Genomic DNA, 13433 nt, shown 5'->3' on the forward strand with positions numbered 1-13433 from the left:
GCTATAGCCTTGGAGGGCTGGCTTGGAGGTTGCCTCCACCAGGCAGCTTTCCTGGATTGCCCAGTGGAACACAAGCCCATGGGGGACTCCCTTCCACTGTCGGTTCCTGACCAGCGATGCCACGGGCCCTTGGGGGCCATCTGCTCCCTCCCACCTGCCTGCCTATCCCAGCAAGGTGCAGGCACCAGAAACAGCCTCCCCTCCCCCTCAAAACCTTCACAGACCTCAGCCTCCCCTCCCCCCAAACCCTCACAACCTCAGCCTCCCCTCCCCCCAAAACCCTCACAGACCTGCCAGGCCCTGGGGGGAGCCCACGGGGGTGGAAGGGCTGGACGAGAAGTTATTGCTTGAGTGATCCGGGGAGTAGATCTGCGAGGAGGACCAGGAGAGATCGGCGGTCAGGGGCCGGCCTCTCAGGTCACTTGCCTGGCCACCCCCCATGCCCCACGCCTCACCGAGGCCAGTGCTTTGCCGAGGGCATCCCCGGAGCTGCCAGCTGTGGTCCCTCGGGAGCCTGTGGGTGAAGAGAAGTGAGGCCCATGCAGCCCGGCCTGGGTGCCGCCGCCGACGGCAAGCTCTCCTGAGTTCTGCCGTCCTGCACAGACACTGCTGCGCCGGGGAGAGCAGCCTGACTCGGGTCCGGTTTCTGTCTGACCCCCTGAAACCGGCCTCTGCAGGGGTTGAGGCACTGGGGACAGGCCGCTGGCAGAGGACCCTGAGTGGGTGAGTCCCCCTCTGGGCCTGGGTGGGTGAGTCCCCCTCTGGGCCTGGGTGGGTGAGTCCCCCTCTGGGCCTGGATGGGTGAGTCCCTCTCTGGGCCTGGGTGGGTGAGTCCCTCTCTGGGCCTGGGTGACTGAGTCCCTCTCTGGGCCTGGGTGGGTGAGTCCCTCTCTGAGCCTGGGTGACTGAGTCCCTCTCTGACCCTGGGTGGGTGAGTCCCTCTCTGGGCCTGGGTGGATGAGTCCCTCTCTGAGCCTGGGTGACTGAGTCCCTCTCTGACGCTGGGTGAGTGAGTCCCTCTCTGGGCCTGGGTGGGTGAGTCCCTCTCTGAGCCTGGGTGACTGAGTCCCTTTCCGACCCTGGGTGGGTGAGTCCCTCTCTGAGCCTCTTTCCCAGCTGTAAGGCGGGAAAGCCGCTCCTGAAAGATCTGTTTCCAGACATCCCAAGCCCAACGCACGTGGCAGGCCCTGCAGACAGCGGACAATGAGAACTGACAACAACCCGCTCTCAGGGCCAGCAGACGCGCCTGCGCCTCCCGTGGAGTCCTCGCCACCCCGCACTGAGCCCACCCAGACCCTGCCTGGAGCCCAGTGTCCCCTCAGAGAGGCCGCATCCCAGGGAGGGGCCATACCCAGGAGGCTGTCAGCCCCGCTGACAGGCGGCGTGTGGCTGGAGACGCCACCGTACGTGGCTCCGGGGGCTGAGGAGAAGGAGGATGCAGATGGGAGCCCACCGTTCACCTCTGCTCCATGCAGCTGGTAGCCCTGGGGGGTCAGGCAGGAGGAGGGTGGGTTAGATGGGGCACTGCCACCCTCCGCCCACCCCCTGCCCCCTGCCCTGAGTCCTACCATGCGCTCGTGCTGGTGCAGGCCACCAAACGTGCTGCTGCTTCCACTGCTGCCCACCGGGCCGCTACCGGGTGGGAGGGGCAGTGGGGATGAGCCCCCACCCAGCATGGGCCCAAAGCCCACCTGGCCCGGGGGACTCCAGAGCTCAGCTGAGGGGTGCAGGCTGCCATCTGTGGAGGGGAGCTGGTAAGGTGGGGGCCAAGTGGGGAACCCCAGCCCTGCCCTACCATCCCTGGCGAGCCCCCGCCCTGCCATATACCTGCCACGTAGAAGGGGGCGGGATAGGTGCTGCTGGGGGTCTTGGCGGACGGGTAGGCGGCGGCATCCCTGCCGTAGTCCTCACCTGAGCTGGGCGGGTACACCTGCGGGCAGGTGGGCGGTGGGGGGTGCAGTCAGGACGGAGGGGCCACGATCAGCCCACGCACCTTGCCGGCCTCCTGTCCCCTCCTGGTAGCACATCTACCACCCCGTTTCCCTTCCCTGTAAAGCCACCCCCCTTTAGGTAAATCCCAGCCCCTGGCCAAGTTTGAGGTTCTTATGATGTCCTGGTCTCTCTCTCCTACTCCTTTTCCAGCCCCCACCTCCCGCCTCCCTGAACTTCTGACCTTTGTACTTGAGGACTTGGATCTGGCTCTGCCTACTAAACCTTTTTCCTCCTTAATCCAGAAAACTCCTATCGACCCATCAAAACCCCAGCTCCAACACCCCATCCCATCCTTCTCCCTTGTTCCCCAGCTGGAATCAATCTTCCAGTGCTGAGCTTCCCTTGGTCCCAGAGCAACATTCGTCCTTCACTAAAGTAACAGGAAGAGGGGTCTGTGAGTAGCGCCAGCTCTGACTGGCTGGCACTGCCTGGACTGTGGGGCTGGGGCCTGTTGGTAACGTCTGCTGCTGTGCTGGAGCGGAAAGTATGCTGGGTGGGCCTGATGTTGTAATAAACTGGGGGGCGGTTTCAGGGCAGAGAAAGTGCACCCTGGGGAAGGAGGGGAGTGAGTGATACTGTTGGGAGCAGAGCCTGACCACGCCTTTGGCCTGGGAAGCCAACCTGACTCTAATCCCGAACCCAGGCCTGTGGGGAGCTGGTCGGCTGGAGGGGTGAGGAGATGTATGCCCAGGGCTCTTGGGGCCAGCACAGGCACTGGGCAGAGGGTGGTTGGTGGCTACTGAGCCAGGGAATCGGCAAATTCCCTCTCCCTCCAGCGAGATGAGACCGCAGGAGTGTGGCACAGCAGCCTGGACCATCTGCGAGGCCTGGCAGGGAGGCAGGGATGCGGGGCAGCCTGAAGCTGTGAGGATGTAACAGGGAGCCCCAATTGCGGCACCCCCCACTTTTTTTTTTTTTTGAGACGGAGTCTCACTCTGTTGCTCAGGCTGGAGTGCAGCGGCATGATCTTGGCTCACTGCAACCTCCGCCTCCTGGGTTCAAACGATTCTTCTGCCTCAGCCTCCCAAGTAGCTGGGATTACAGGCACGCACCACCATGCCCGGCTGATTTTTGTATTTTTAGTAGAGATGGGGTTTCACCATGTTGACTAGGCTGATCTAGAACTCCTGAACTCAGGTGATCCACCCACCTCAGCCTCCCAAAGCGCTGGGATGACAGGCATGAGCCACCACACCCAGCACAATTGTGCCCTTTCTAAAGGGGCCTCAGCCACCAGGACTGCCTTTCTCTCAAAACAAGACAGACAGAGGCTGGACCTAGGGAAGAACTTCCCCGCCTTCCCTTGGAGGCGGCCTCAGGTCAGAGCTCAGGTCAGAGCTCAGATCTTGGCTCAGAAATCACAGGGGGCCTGTCCACTCGGGGCCCACCCCGCCATGTGTGTTCCCAAGCTTCGCCAGGACACAGGGCCTGGCACTGCCACTGACGAGCTGTGGGGTCCCTTCTCCCTCGTGCGACTCACCGAGGATGGAAGACCCGGCGGGACCTTCCGGACCTTCTTGGGCTGCGTGTCTGTTAGGAGCAAAAGGGGTGAGAACCGGCCACTGGCCATGACAACAACCCCTGCCCTACACCCTGGAGGAGAGACCCTCACAATTCCCGTTTCATATATTAAAAACCTCGGGTCGGCTGGGTGCGGTGCCTCATGCCTGTAATCCCAGGACTTTGGGAGGCCAAGGCAGGCAGATCACGAGGTCAAGAGATCGAGACCATCCTGGCCAACACAGTGAAACCCCGTCTCTACTGAAAATACAAAAAGTAGCCGGGCATGGTGGCGGGCGCCTATAATTCCAGCTACTCGGGAGGCCGAGGCAGGAGAATCACTTGAACCCGAGAGGCAGAGGTTGCAGTGAGCCGAGATCGTGTCACTGCACTCCAGCCTGGGGACAGAGAAAGACTCCGTCTCAAAACACAACAGCAGCAGCAGCAACAACAACAAAAAGCCCCGGGTCTATCTATACGGCTCCAAAGATGTCGAAGAACCACGACGGTTTTCTCCCGCGACGCGCAGTTTGGAAAACGAGGAGTTGGTGGATTCTGAACCAAGGCTCTGCTGAGAAGCCCCTTGGCCCCACCCTCCTTCCAAGATGGCCCCGACTATCCCATGCAGTCAGGCTTCACCACCTGGGGCTGCTGTTTGCAAACTCGCCTACAGGATAAAATCCATAACCCGGAAACCAGCACTCAGGCGCCTTCCTGGTCACTCACGGACGTGCACACAGTGGGAAAAGTTCGACTGGCCCAGGCGCACGTGCCCAGCCGAGGCGGAACAGAGGCCTCCTCCCGCATCACGGGGCTCCTGTCCTTGGTCTATTCAGAGCCACGATCTTTTACGTTTTTGTGCTTTTTGTGGGTGATTTCACGCTTATTTTTTTCAGGCAGGGTCTTGCACTGTTGCTCAGGCTGGAGTGCAATGGTGCGATCGCAGCTCACTGCAGCCTCGAACTCCCAGGGTCAAACCATCCTCCTGCCTCAGCCTCCTGAGTAGCTGGGACCACAGGTGTGTGCCACCATACTTAGCTAATTTTTAAAATTTTTCGCAAAGATGGGATCTCCCTATGTTGCCCAGAATTTCTGGTTTGCAACTTTTGGCCTCAAGTGATCCTCCTGTCTCGGCCTCCAGAGAAGCTGGGACCCCAGGTGAGTGCCACCATGCCTGGCGACTGTGCTGCCTGGAATGGGCCCCGGGTAGTTCAAGGCGCCGTCCAGTGCTCCTGAGCCCGAGGCTGTGACGTGCCTCGCGGGGGATGCCCGCGTGTGCAGCAGGGCTCAGTGCAGAGGAGCCACGATGCAGCCCCATGAGGCATCTGACACAGAAAGCACATGGCAGAGCCCGTGCCCGTCAGCTGCAGGAACCTCGGGACCAGAGGCTCGTAGGAACCTCTCCCTGGACGTGCCATGCCCGCCGGCCCCAGCCTCGACCCCCCATCACCATCCATCCCTCCCACGGCCCGAGCGCCCGACGTCCAGCCAGGACCTGGAAGGTGCGGGGTCTGCTCCCTCTGGTGCCCTCAGCTAACGGGGAGCCTCCTACCTCCCTTTGCAGGCTCCCTCCCAGAAGCCCCCGATGCCCCGGCCAGACCCCGCTCACCTAGGCTGCCGTCTGCCGCTCTCCGCCGGGAGCTGCCGGAGTAGGAGGGGTAGTACTGGGAGGTCCCCTTCATGCCCGAAGGGGACAGGGGCCCGGGGCTGCTGAGGGCCAGCTCGCCTGACAGGAAGCCAGCCTGGTGGGGAGCGGATGGTCAGAAAGCGCCCAGCTGGCATCCAGACCCCAGGCTGTTCCATTCAAGAAAAAACTGCAAAGGCCGAAGCCACTCAGACCCACCCCTCAGTGGGTGATGCCCCTTCTGCCTGTCACAGTGTTTCTCTGTGACACCTGCTGTGTTTTTCTGACTTGAGACTGACCGCATCCCACACTGCTGTTTTCACGAAGAACGAAAGACTGAGAAACAGATACCAGTGTGGCCAACCCAAGGGGCTGCTCCTCGGATTCTGAGACGCAAAGTACAAAGCTGCGTGGCTCAGCGTCTGTGCACCCGGCTGCTTCCTATCTTTTTGGCTTTGTTTTGTAAAGCCCTCGGTTGGATTCTGTACATGTTAGTGTGAAACGGGCTTTCTTCCTAGGGAGCCAGGGCTGCCCTGAGCCGGGTCCCGGAACTGACTCCTGCATTTCATCCGTTCTAAGGCCGGGCACGGTGGCTCACACCTGTCATCCCAGTACTTTGGGAGGCTGAGGCGGGCGGATCACCTGAGGTCGGGAGTTCAAGACCAGCCTGACCAACATGGAGAAACTCCGTCTCTACAAAGAATACAAAATTAGCCGGGTATGGTGGCACATGCCTGTAATCCCAGCTACTCAAAAGGCTGAGGCAGGAGAATCGCTTGAACCCGGGAGACGGAGGTTGCGGTGAGCCAAGATTGCGCCATTGAACTCCAGCCTGGGCCATGAGCGAAACTCCGTCTCAAAAAAAAAAAAGAATCATCTGTTCTATCATCATCCAGTGGCCCCACGGGGTGGCCCAGCGCCCAGGACAGGGCCTTCTCCCGAGGCCCGGCCTGTCCTGAGCCCGCACCCTGTGTGGCCACCGCGGGGCTCGATGAGTCACCCGGGAGCGCCAGAGAGCAGGGCCCGAGCCCTAGTTCTGCTTCTCGGATGGGGAGCCCGGGCACCTGTGTATTCCTGTCTGTAAAATGGGCACGTAGGCCGCGGCCCCTCGTTGCGGGGACTGATAGGGAAACGCGCGTCTGCCCCTGGCGCAGAGCCTGGCACCCGGCTGGCCCCCTCCATCACTATGGCTACTGTTGCTCTGGCTTGGGCACAGTGAGCACACAGACGGCCCCACCTGTGACAAGGCCGAGCCCCACTGAGAGCCAGGAGCCGACGGCGGGGACAGAGATGAAGTCCTGGGGTGAAGGAGGAACCCTGGGGGTGCCCAGCACCGGAGGCTGCATGGGACCCCTGTGACTGGTCACAGCCCCCAACATCCTCCCCCAGCCTCACAACCAGGGCCAGCGTGGGTGAGGATCTTGGCTGCACAGGGGCCTGTTGTATGGGCTCCCCAGGGAGTCCACACCTGCAAAGGCCTGCTGCGTGGCCTGTTTTCCTGCCTGCCACTCAGAGGAGAGGGCAACTGAGCCCCTCCAGCTAAGCATGGCAGCCCCGCAGGCCTTGGCCTCCCTGGTCCTCACCTACCTCCCCACTGCTCCCGGTCCACACCCACGCAGCCCACCCTGGCCCAAGCCCAGCCTGGTTTCGCTGCTACCAGGAAGCAAACATAACCTAGCTAAGCCAGGAGAGCTTCTGCAGATCAGAGAGAGTGGGTGACAGATTTGTTTAAAATTAAAATACACCCCAGCCCGGCCTGAGCCCCTCACCTGAGTCAGACCGCCCACGCCTGCGTCTCTCCCGAAGGAGGCATAGGCGCCCCGCTCACCGCTCTTGCCTGCAAGGGGAGAAGGAAGGTTAGTGGGAGGCGACCCCAAGGAACATCCTGAGGGCCCCCGAGTGCCTGCCATGTGCCTACAATAGGCTCTCAGTAAGTGCACACGACTGAGAGCGCCACAGCAGGATGCTGGCAGAGCCTGACGCCAGTGTGCCCATCTCGGGGAGCCCTGACCCCAGTATGCCCATCTCCTGCCCAATGACAGGCTTGGGGACAAGAAGGGGTCCCCGATGACTTCGGGGCCAACTCTGAGCATCTGCAGCCCACATAAGCCCTGCCCAGGGGGTGAGGCGGAAAGGGGACAGCAGAGCTCACGGGGGTGAGGCGGGAAGGGGACAGCAGAGCTCACAGGGGGTGAGGCGGGAAGGGGACAGCAGAACTCACGGGGTGAGGCAGGAAGGGGACAGCAGAGCTCACAGGGGGTGAGGCGGGAAGGGGACAGCAGAGCTCACAGGGGGTGAGGCGGGAAGGGGACAGCAGAGCTCACGGGGGTGAGGCGGGAAGGGGACAGCAGAGCTCACAGGGGTGGGGCGGGAAGGGGACAGCAGAGCTCACAGTGGCCCTGCTTCCTGCTGGCCAGGCCCCTGCCCTTCCTGAGCCTCAGTTTCCTCTGTTTCAGGCGTTGAGGGGCTGATGCCCTGGGGTACTGGGGTCAGAGGCATTTGTCTGTCCCGGGGACAGGCCTGGGGGCCCTGGCGGGGAGCCCCGGGGCCTGTGCACACCACATCAGGTTCACCGCACAGGCCCCTGGGTTCCCCTGGCAAGGCTCCCCCAAAGTGCCCAGCATGCAGCCTTCAGGCCAGGGTTCATTCGCGAATGAGCATGTGACCTGCACCCCACCAATGAGCACTTCCCTGGGGCGCTCAGTGACAAAGGACAGGTGAGGCCTCGGGGCTACGGAGGGGGACAGCTGGCCAGGGCGAACCCCCAGCATGGAGGGCCTGGGCTACGGAGGGGGACAGCCTGCCGGGGCGAGCCCCCAGTGTGGAGGGCTTGGGCTACGGAGGGGGACAGCTGGCCAGTGTGAGCCCCCAGCATGAAGGGCCTGGGCTACGGAGGAGGACAGCCTGCCGGGGCGAGCCCCCAGTGTGGAAGGCCTGGGCTACGGAGGGGAACAGCTGGCCAGGGCGAGCCCCCAGCATGGAGGGCCTGGGCTACGGAGGAGGACAGCCTGCCGGGGTGAGCCCCCAGTGTGGAGGGCCTGGGCTACGGAGGGGGACAGCCTGCCGGGGCGAGCCCCCAGTGTGGAGGGCCTGGGCTACGGAGGGGGACAGCCTGCTGGGGCGAGCCCCCAGTGTGGAGGGTCTGGGGCTGATGCAGTAACACCTGGATCCAGCCTTGCCTGAAGCAGGCACCCCTATTACTCAGGACCTGAACCACTTAAATCCCCTTCTGGCTGACACTGGGCACGGAATGTGACTGGGGCTGCTGTGAGGGGCTGGGACGCGCGATCGAGTAATGTACATTATTCTCAAAGCAGGAAAAAAATTTCCCGATTTTTGAATTTTAAAAGTTCAACGATTTCCCAACTCCTGGAACAAATGCTGCTGTTTTTTGCCTCCCGTTTCCTCATCTTGGTGACCCGGGGGGACATGGGGAAGATGACAGCCACGACCCACCCCACAGGCCACACCCAGCCACAGCAGTCACTCGCCCGGCTCCTCGGGTGAGAAAACTGAGGCCATAGGAGGCTGAGGTTATGGCAAAAGCCCCCCGTGCCTCCCCGGGACCCCCGCCTGCCCTCTCCAAGCTGCCTGGCTATGGCCTGGGCCCCACCCGTGGGGGTGGCAGGTGGGACACGGCTGGGCTCTGGGCATTGCTGGCCGGGCCGTGGGAACTGCCCACGTCAGCCCTGCCCACCCTGGGGCCATCGGGGGTATGAGGAAGAGGCTGGGAGGAAGGAACAGCCAGTGAGGAACCAGCCTCCCAGGTACAGGGGCCACCCCCGGCAGGGGGGCGGGGCCAGGCCTCACCTACCCCGTGAGGGGAACGGGCAGAAATCGCCCGTGGCACGTGGTGGGCCCTCAGACACGCCCGCCCGACCTTCACGCTATTCGCTTCCTACTCAGGACACCAACTGACTCTACTGTACTCCAAGTTCTAGGCTGGGCAAAGCGAGACAGGACCATCCCTGCCCCGCTGTGGGGCCCAAACAGGGGCTGCCCCTCAGGGTCCAGGGAAAAAAGGCTGGGTCCCCCAAAGTCCTCCGGGCCTCAGTTTCCCCGCAAGCCAACAATGCCGAGGAGTACACGGTGAGCACCTGGGCCCTGCAGCAGGTCCAGTGCCCCACAGCTCCCGGCTTCTAAGCAGCGCACACCCCCACTGCACCACGAAAAGCCAGCAGAAACACTGCCTCAAACCGTCGGGTTCTGGAGAAGGGAAGGATCCCGCATCCCAGGATGACTGAGGGATGAAACCACAAATTCCACAGCTGAGGCACTGGGGCAGGAGGGTGACCACGACAGCGGGACCCCTGAGGCCCTTACCAGCCCCCCAAGCAGCAGGACCCCCCCAAGACCCCTACCTGAGCCCCCGAACCCTGGGGCACAGGACTTGACACTCCCGCAGGAGGCGGAGCGTGTGAAGCTCGGGGGATTTCCTGTGTCACCCGCAGGAGGGACCGCACACGGGACACTGTCCCAGTCGCAGCCCCAGGTGCCTGGAGGAGGGCGCCCCAGTCAGCCCCACCCAGCCACAGACCCCCGGCCAGGGGGCCCTTCCCAAGCGTCGGTTCGTTCCCCTGCAGCACGGGTGAGCCTGCAGCGGGGCTGGAATATTCCCAAGGCCAGGCACCAACCCCCACCTGGCATTGGGCAGGGCCTGCAGAGCTGGGCCAGTCCTCACCGCCTCCCTCCAAGAAGGTTCTGGGAGGGTCCCTTTCCCACAGTGGGGAAACTGAGGCTCAGAAGAGGATGGCGCTTGCCCAGGTTCCGTGGTGGGGTGGGACCAGACACCAGGCCTGAGTCGTCATTCTTTTTTTTTTTTTTTAAGATGGAATCTTGCTCCATCACCCAGGCTGGAGGGCAATGGCGTGATCTCGGCTCACTGCAGCCTCCACCTCCTGGGTTCAAGCAATTCTCCTGCCTCAGCCTCCTGAGTAGTTGGCACTATAAGCATCCAACACCACGACCGGCTAATTTTTGTGTTTTTGGTAGAAGCGGGGTTTCACCATGTTGGCCAGGCTGGTCTCAAACTCCTGACCTCAGGTGATCCACCCACCTCGGTCTCCCAAAGTGCTGGTATTACAGGCGTGAGCCACCGAGCCCAACCTGAGTCACGATTCTCTCGGTTAACAGGAGGGCCCCCCAGGGAAAGAGGGTGGGCGGCCGGTCTGCGGAAGGGCATGGGCTCCAGAACTCCTACGCCTCCTTCCCAGCAGGCACAGGCCAGCCCTGCTGACCCCTCCCCGGGAAGCAGGAGGAGCCCTGCAGAAATCCCAGGGAGGAAGTGGGGTCTGGAATGGCCTCCCTGCCTCTACGCTCAGGCGGGGAAGCCTAGTTGCAGAGTGCCGTACCAGGGAGTCCGGGCCACGTCCCCTGCACCTCCCGCAGCTGCTCCCAGGACGGGCAGAGGCTTCGGCTGTCCACACCTTCTGGGTGAACGCTGGGGACTTGCCTGGCGCTGTGCGTGCACTGGCCACGCCAAGGCCCACGTCTGCACATCTGTGCACAGCAGAGGGACCGCACCAGGCCGGGCACTCACCTCCGAGTCCCGGTCCCAGGAATGTGGATGAAGAGAGGCTGCTGTGCGACTCAGTGAAGTGGGTGCCCTCGCTGAAGGTCTAGGGGAGATGGGGTGGGGATGAGAGGTGCTGGGGCTTCACAGGCCCCCCCTCCACCCCGTATTACAGCTGGAGAGGCAGGACTCAAACCCACGTCCCCCAGTCCAAACCCCTGGAAGGCTGGCCCCTTCTCTCAGCCTCAGTTTCCCCACACCCCTCGCCCCCAACTCTGGGGACAGGAAACTCAGGGTCTCAGGCCTCACGGGGACTCCTACCCGGCTGGGGTCAAAGGAGGAGCTGCTCTGGTCGCCGCTGCCCCAGGAGCCTGAGCTGGGCCGGTCCTCAAGACCTGCAGGCAGGACAGAGAGAGTTATGGGTCACCCTCACGCCTGCCCAGCTCTAAAAGCTTCGGTTCGTCGTCTCAGGGGCAAACCTCAGTGGACCCGGGGGGCTTGTGGAACCCTTCCTAACCCAGCCTCACCCAGCCCGACTTATGAGGACACCCGTCAGCAGCTAACACCCAGATACCCTGGGACTCGGAGCACTTACAGGTCCATAAACTTAAATTAACTCTTCTGTCGGCTCTCTGCTGGCCAACTCCTACCCACCCACTAAAGCCCCAGCTTTCATACCCTCCTTGGGCAAAGACCTCACTCTTACGCCGAGCCTCCTCCCCATCAGCCCCAAGTCCCTCCCTCTGGCCCAGCCCTGACTATGTGGGCTGGGGTCTCTGTGTCAGATGCAGACTCTTCTGACCCTGTGAGAAAGGCTCATGACAGCATGAGGGTGTGGAAGCTAACCCATGAGCTCTGGGGAGGCCCAGGGTCTCCCTGTCCCCACCTGCCAGTGTGGGAACTGGGGCCGCCCTTTGCTGAAGCAGCAGCAGAGGCTCACCCACCGGGCAGGAGGCTGGCAGCCCGTGAGGGTGGAGCCGAATCTCATCACCCAGGAACAAGCCCAGTGTGGAGACCAGAAGCCTGCGTGGGGCAGGAGTTCCCGGAGCAGCAAGGGACGGGACGAGGACCTTGGTCCCGGGGCGGGGCGGGCGGGGCCCTTATCTCTCAGAACACTCACAGCCAACGCCCAGGACTCCAGAATCTTCTGCCCTGGGCAGGGCGGGCCTGCTTGGATCCTTCCCCCTTCCATCGGGGGCCACAGAGCACACCCGTGGAGAAGCAGGAGCGGGCCCTGGGCCTCCTCAGCTTGGCCACGGAGTTGCTGCCCTGCCTTGGTTTCCCTCTCTATAAATGATTTACCAACAGGCCCTACTTTTGCAGGGCTGGGGGTGTCCATGTCCAACTCCCAAGTCCAGAGGCTGCCCGAGAGCCAGGCCTGGGGGACCCAGCCCAGGGCTGATGTCTGTGACAGGCACCACCTCAGGCTGTTCTGCAGGCTCCCCCGCCCCGCCCCCTGCCCTCCCTGCTCATCCACACCAGAAACTTCTTTCAAATCGCATCCTTCTATTTCGGTGCCTTTGTGTTAATCATTCCCCCCGGGGAGTATTGGTGTTTAATTGCTGTCTGATTTGCATAATTATGCATATTAATCTCCAAGTCTAATGAATATTCATGCGCCTCATTTAGATTTTGTTTTCTAATCAAAAATTTCCAATGTGATTATGAGTGGGGGGCTGGGATGCTGCCTTGGCTGGGTTGGGGGCCAGGCAGGGGGCTCCTGTGGTCTCCAGGAATCCACACGGCATTCGCTGCCAGGTCTGGGCCATCTGCACCCCGAGATCCTGGTCCTGCATGTGGGCCCTGGCAAACAGGGCAGCTGCTGAGGCCAGGGTGGGCTGGCTGTGTAGGGGTGGGAACAGCACCGGCACCCTCTGGGTCTCAGTTTGCCTCTATATCACCTGCATGTTGTCTGGTCCCCTCCGGCCATAGCCAGTACCCCAGGAGATGCAGAGACCCCCAACTGAGCAAACGGGAGGCTCCTGGCACCCCAGCCCTCACCCCCTGGAAGGCCTGGTGTGGTGGGGGACCTCCTGGGGCCCCATGCCCAGGGATCGCCCCCAAAGTTCACTCCAACAGGCCTGTGCCAGAGGCACTGCGGCCTCAATCTGCCCTTTGGGGGAACCCTCCCTCACCCAGCCTTGGCCTCCTCCTAGAAATGACAAAAATAAGGACAGCCCCCACATTAATACAGTTATTAAAATCCCCCCCACCGATTAATCATGCTTTTTAATAACCCACCATGAATATTCATAATGCATCCCTTGCTCCTGTTCTAATTAAAATGTACTAATAGAATAAGACGCTGCTGTCAGAGTGTGGTTTTCTGTGATTTCTTTGGTGAAGCACCGCAGAGTTTTACCCGGGAAGGGCACCTTCCTGCCCTGGGCCAGCCTGGCTGCCTCGGGAGAGGCCTGCGAGTGGACGGCGCAGGGGCGCTGGGGAGAGGGCCCCAGGAGCGGCTCACCCCTTGGGCTTCAGTTCCAATTCCAGTCACGGGGTGTGGAAGCCGCCCACCTGCCTGGGCTGCCGTGAGGATAACAATGAAAGATGCTGCTTCAGAGAGGCCATCGGTAGCCAAGGAACGCTCCAGGCTGGTGGTTTCCCAGTCCCGGTCCCTGTTGGGTCCCCTCCTGAGAGGGACTGGGGACTGGTCTTTGCCTGGTGGCTCGTTGGCAAATGGGAGAGGGAGGCTTCAAAAGGCGCTTAGTAAATACCGGGTAGGACTGAGATTGGTCTGCAGCAGGGATCTGCAAACAGTACACAAGGACCAAGTCTGGCCCCTAAGCTGCTTTTTAAATAAAG

General features: G+C 61.9%; 1 protein-coding gene across 24 annotated transcripts in view; it reads right to left on the reverse strand.

Annotated features, from left to right (window-relative positions):
* Nucleotides 1–13433, reverse strand: part of TCF3 (transcription factor 3) — a 42764-nt gene that overhangs the window by 11406 nt on the left and 17925 nt on the right. For 18 of the 24 annotated variants that reach the window (XM_057300559.2, XM_034951783.4, XM_057300560.2 and 15 more), the window contains exons 4-13: nucleotides 10950–11023; nucleotides 10656–10734; nucleotides 6886–6953; nucleotides 5102–5234; nucleotides 3473–3522; nucleotides 1828–1930; nucleotides 1569–1738; nucleotides 1352–1484; nucleotides 456–514; nucleotides 291–369 (exon numbers count right to left, since the gene is read on the reverse strand). In XM_057300559.2, the coding sequence (XP_057156542.1) occupies nucleotides 291–369; nucleotides 456–514; nucleotides 1352–1484; nucleotides 1569–1738; nucleotides 1828–1930; nucleotides 3473–3522; nucleotides 5102–5234; nucleotides 6886–6953; nucleotides 10656–10734; nucleotides 10950–11023 (948 nt within the window). The remainder of the gene's footprint in view (nucleotides 1–290; nucleotides 370–455; nucleotides 515–1351; nucleotides 1485–1568; nucleotides 1739–1827; nucleotides 1931–3472; nucleotides 3523–5101; nucleotides 5235–6885; nucleotides 6954–10655; nucleotides 10735–10949; nucleotides 11024–13433) is intronic. The other 6 variants (XM_063599757.1, XM_063599747.1, XM_034951776.3 and 3 more) reach the window with 1 other exon arrangement.

This window comes from Pan paniscus, chromosome 20, assembly GCF_029289425.2.
Source record: "Pan paniscus chromosome 20, NHGRI_mPanPan1-v2.0_pri, whole genome shotgun sequence".
In the NCBI taxonomy this organism is placed as follows: domain Eukaryota; kingdom Metazoa; phylum Chordata; class Mammalia; order Primates; family Hominidae; genus Pan; species Pan paniscus.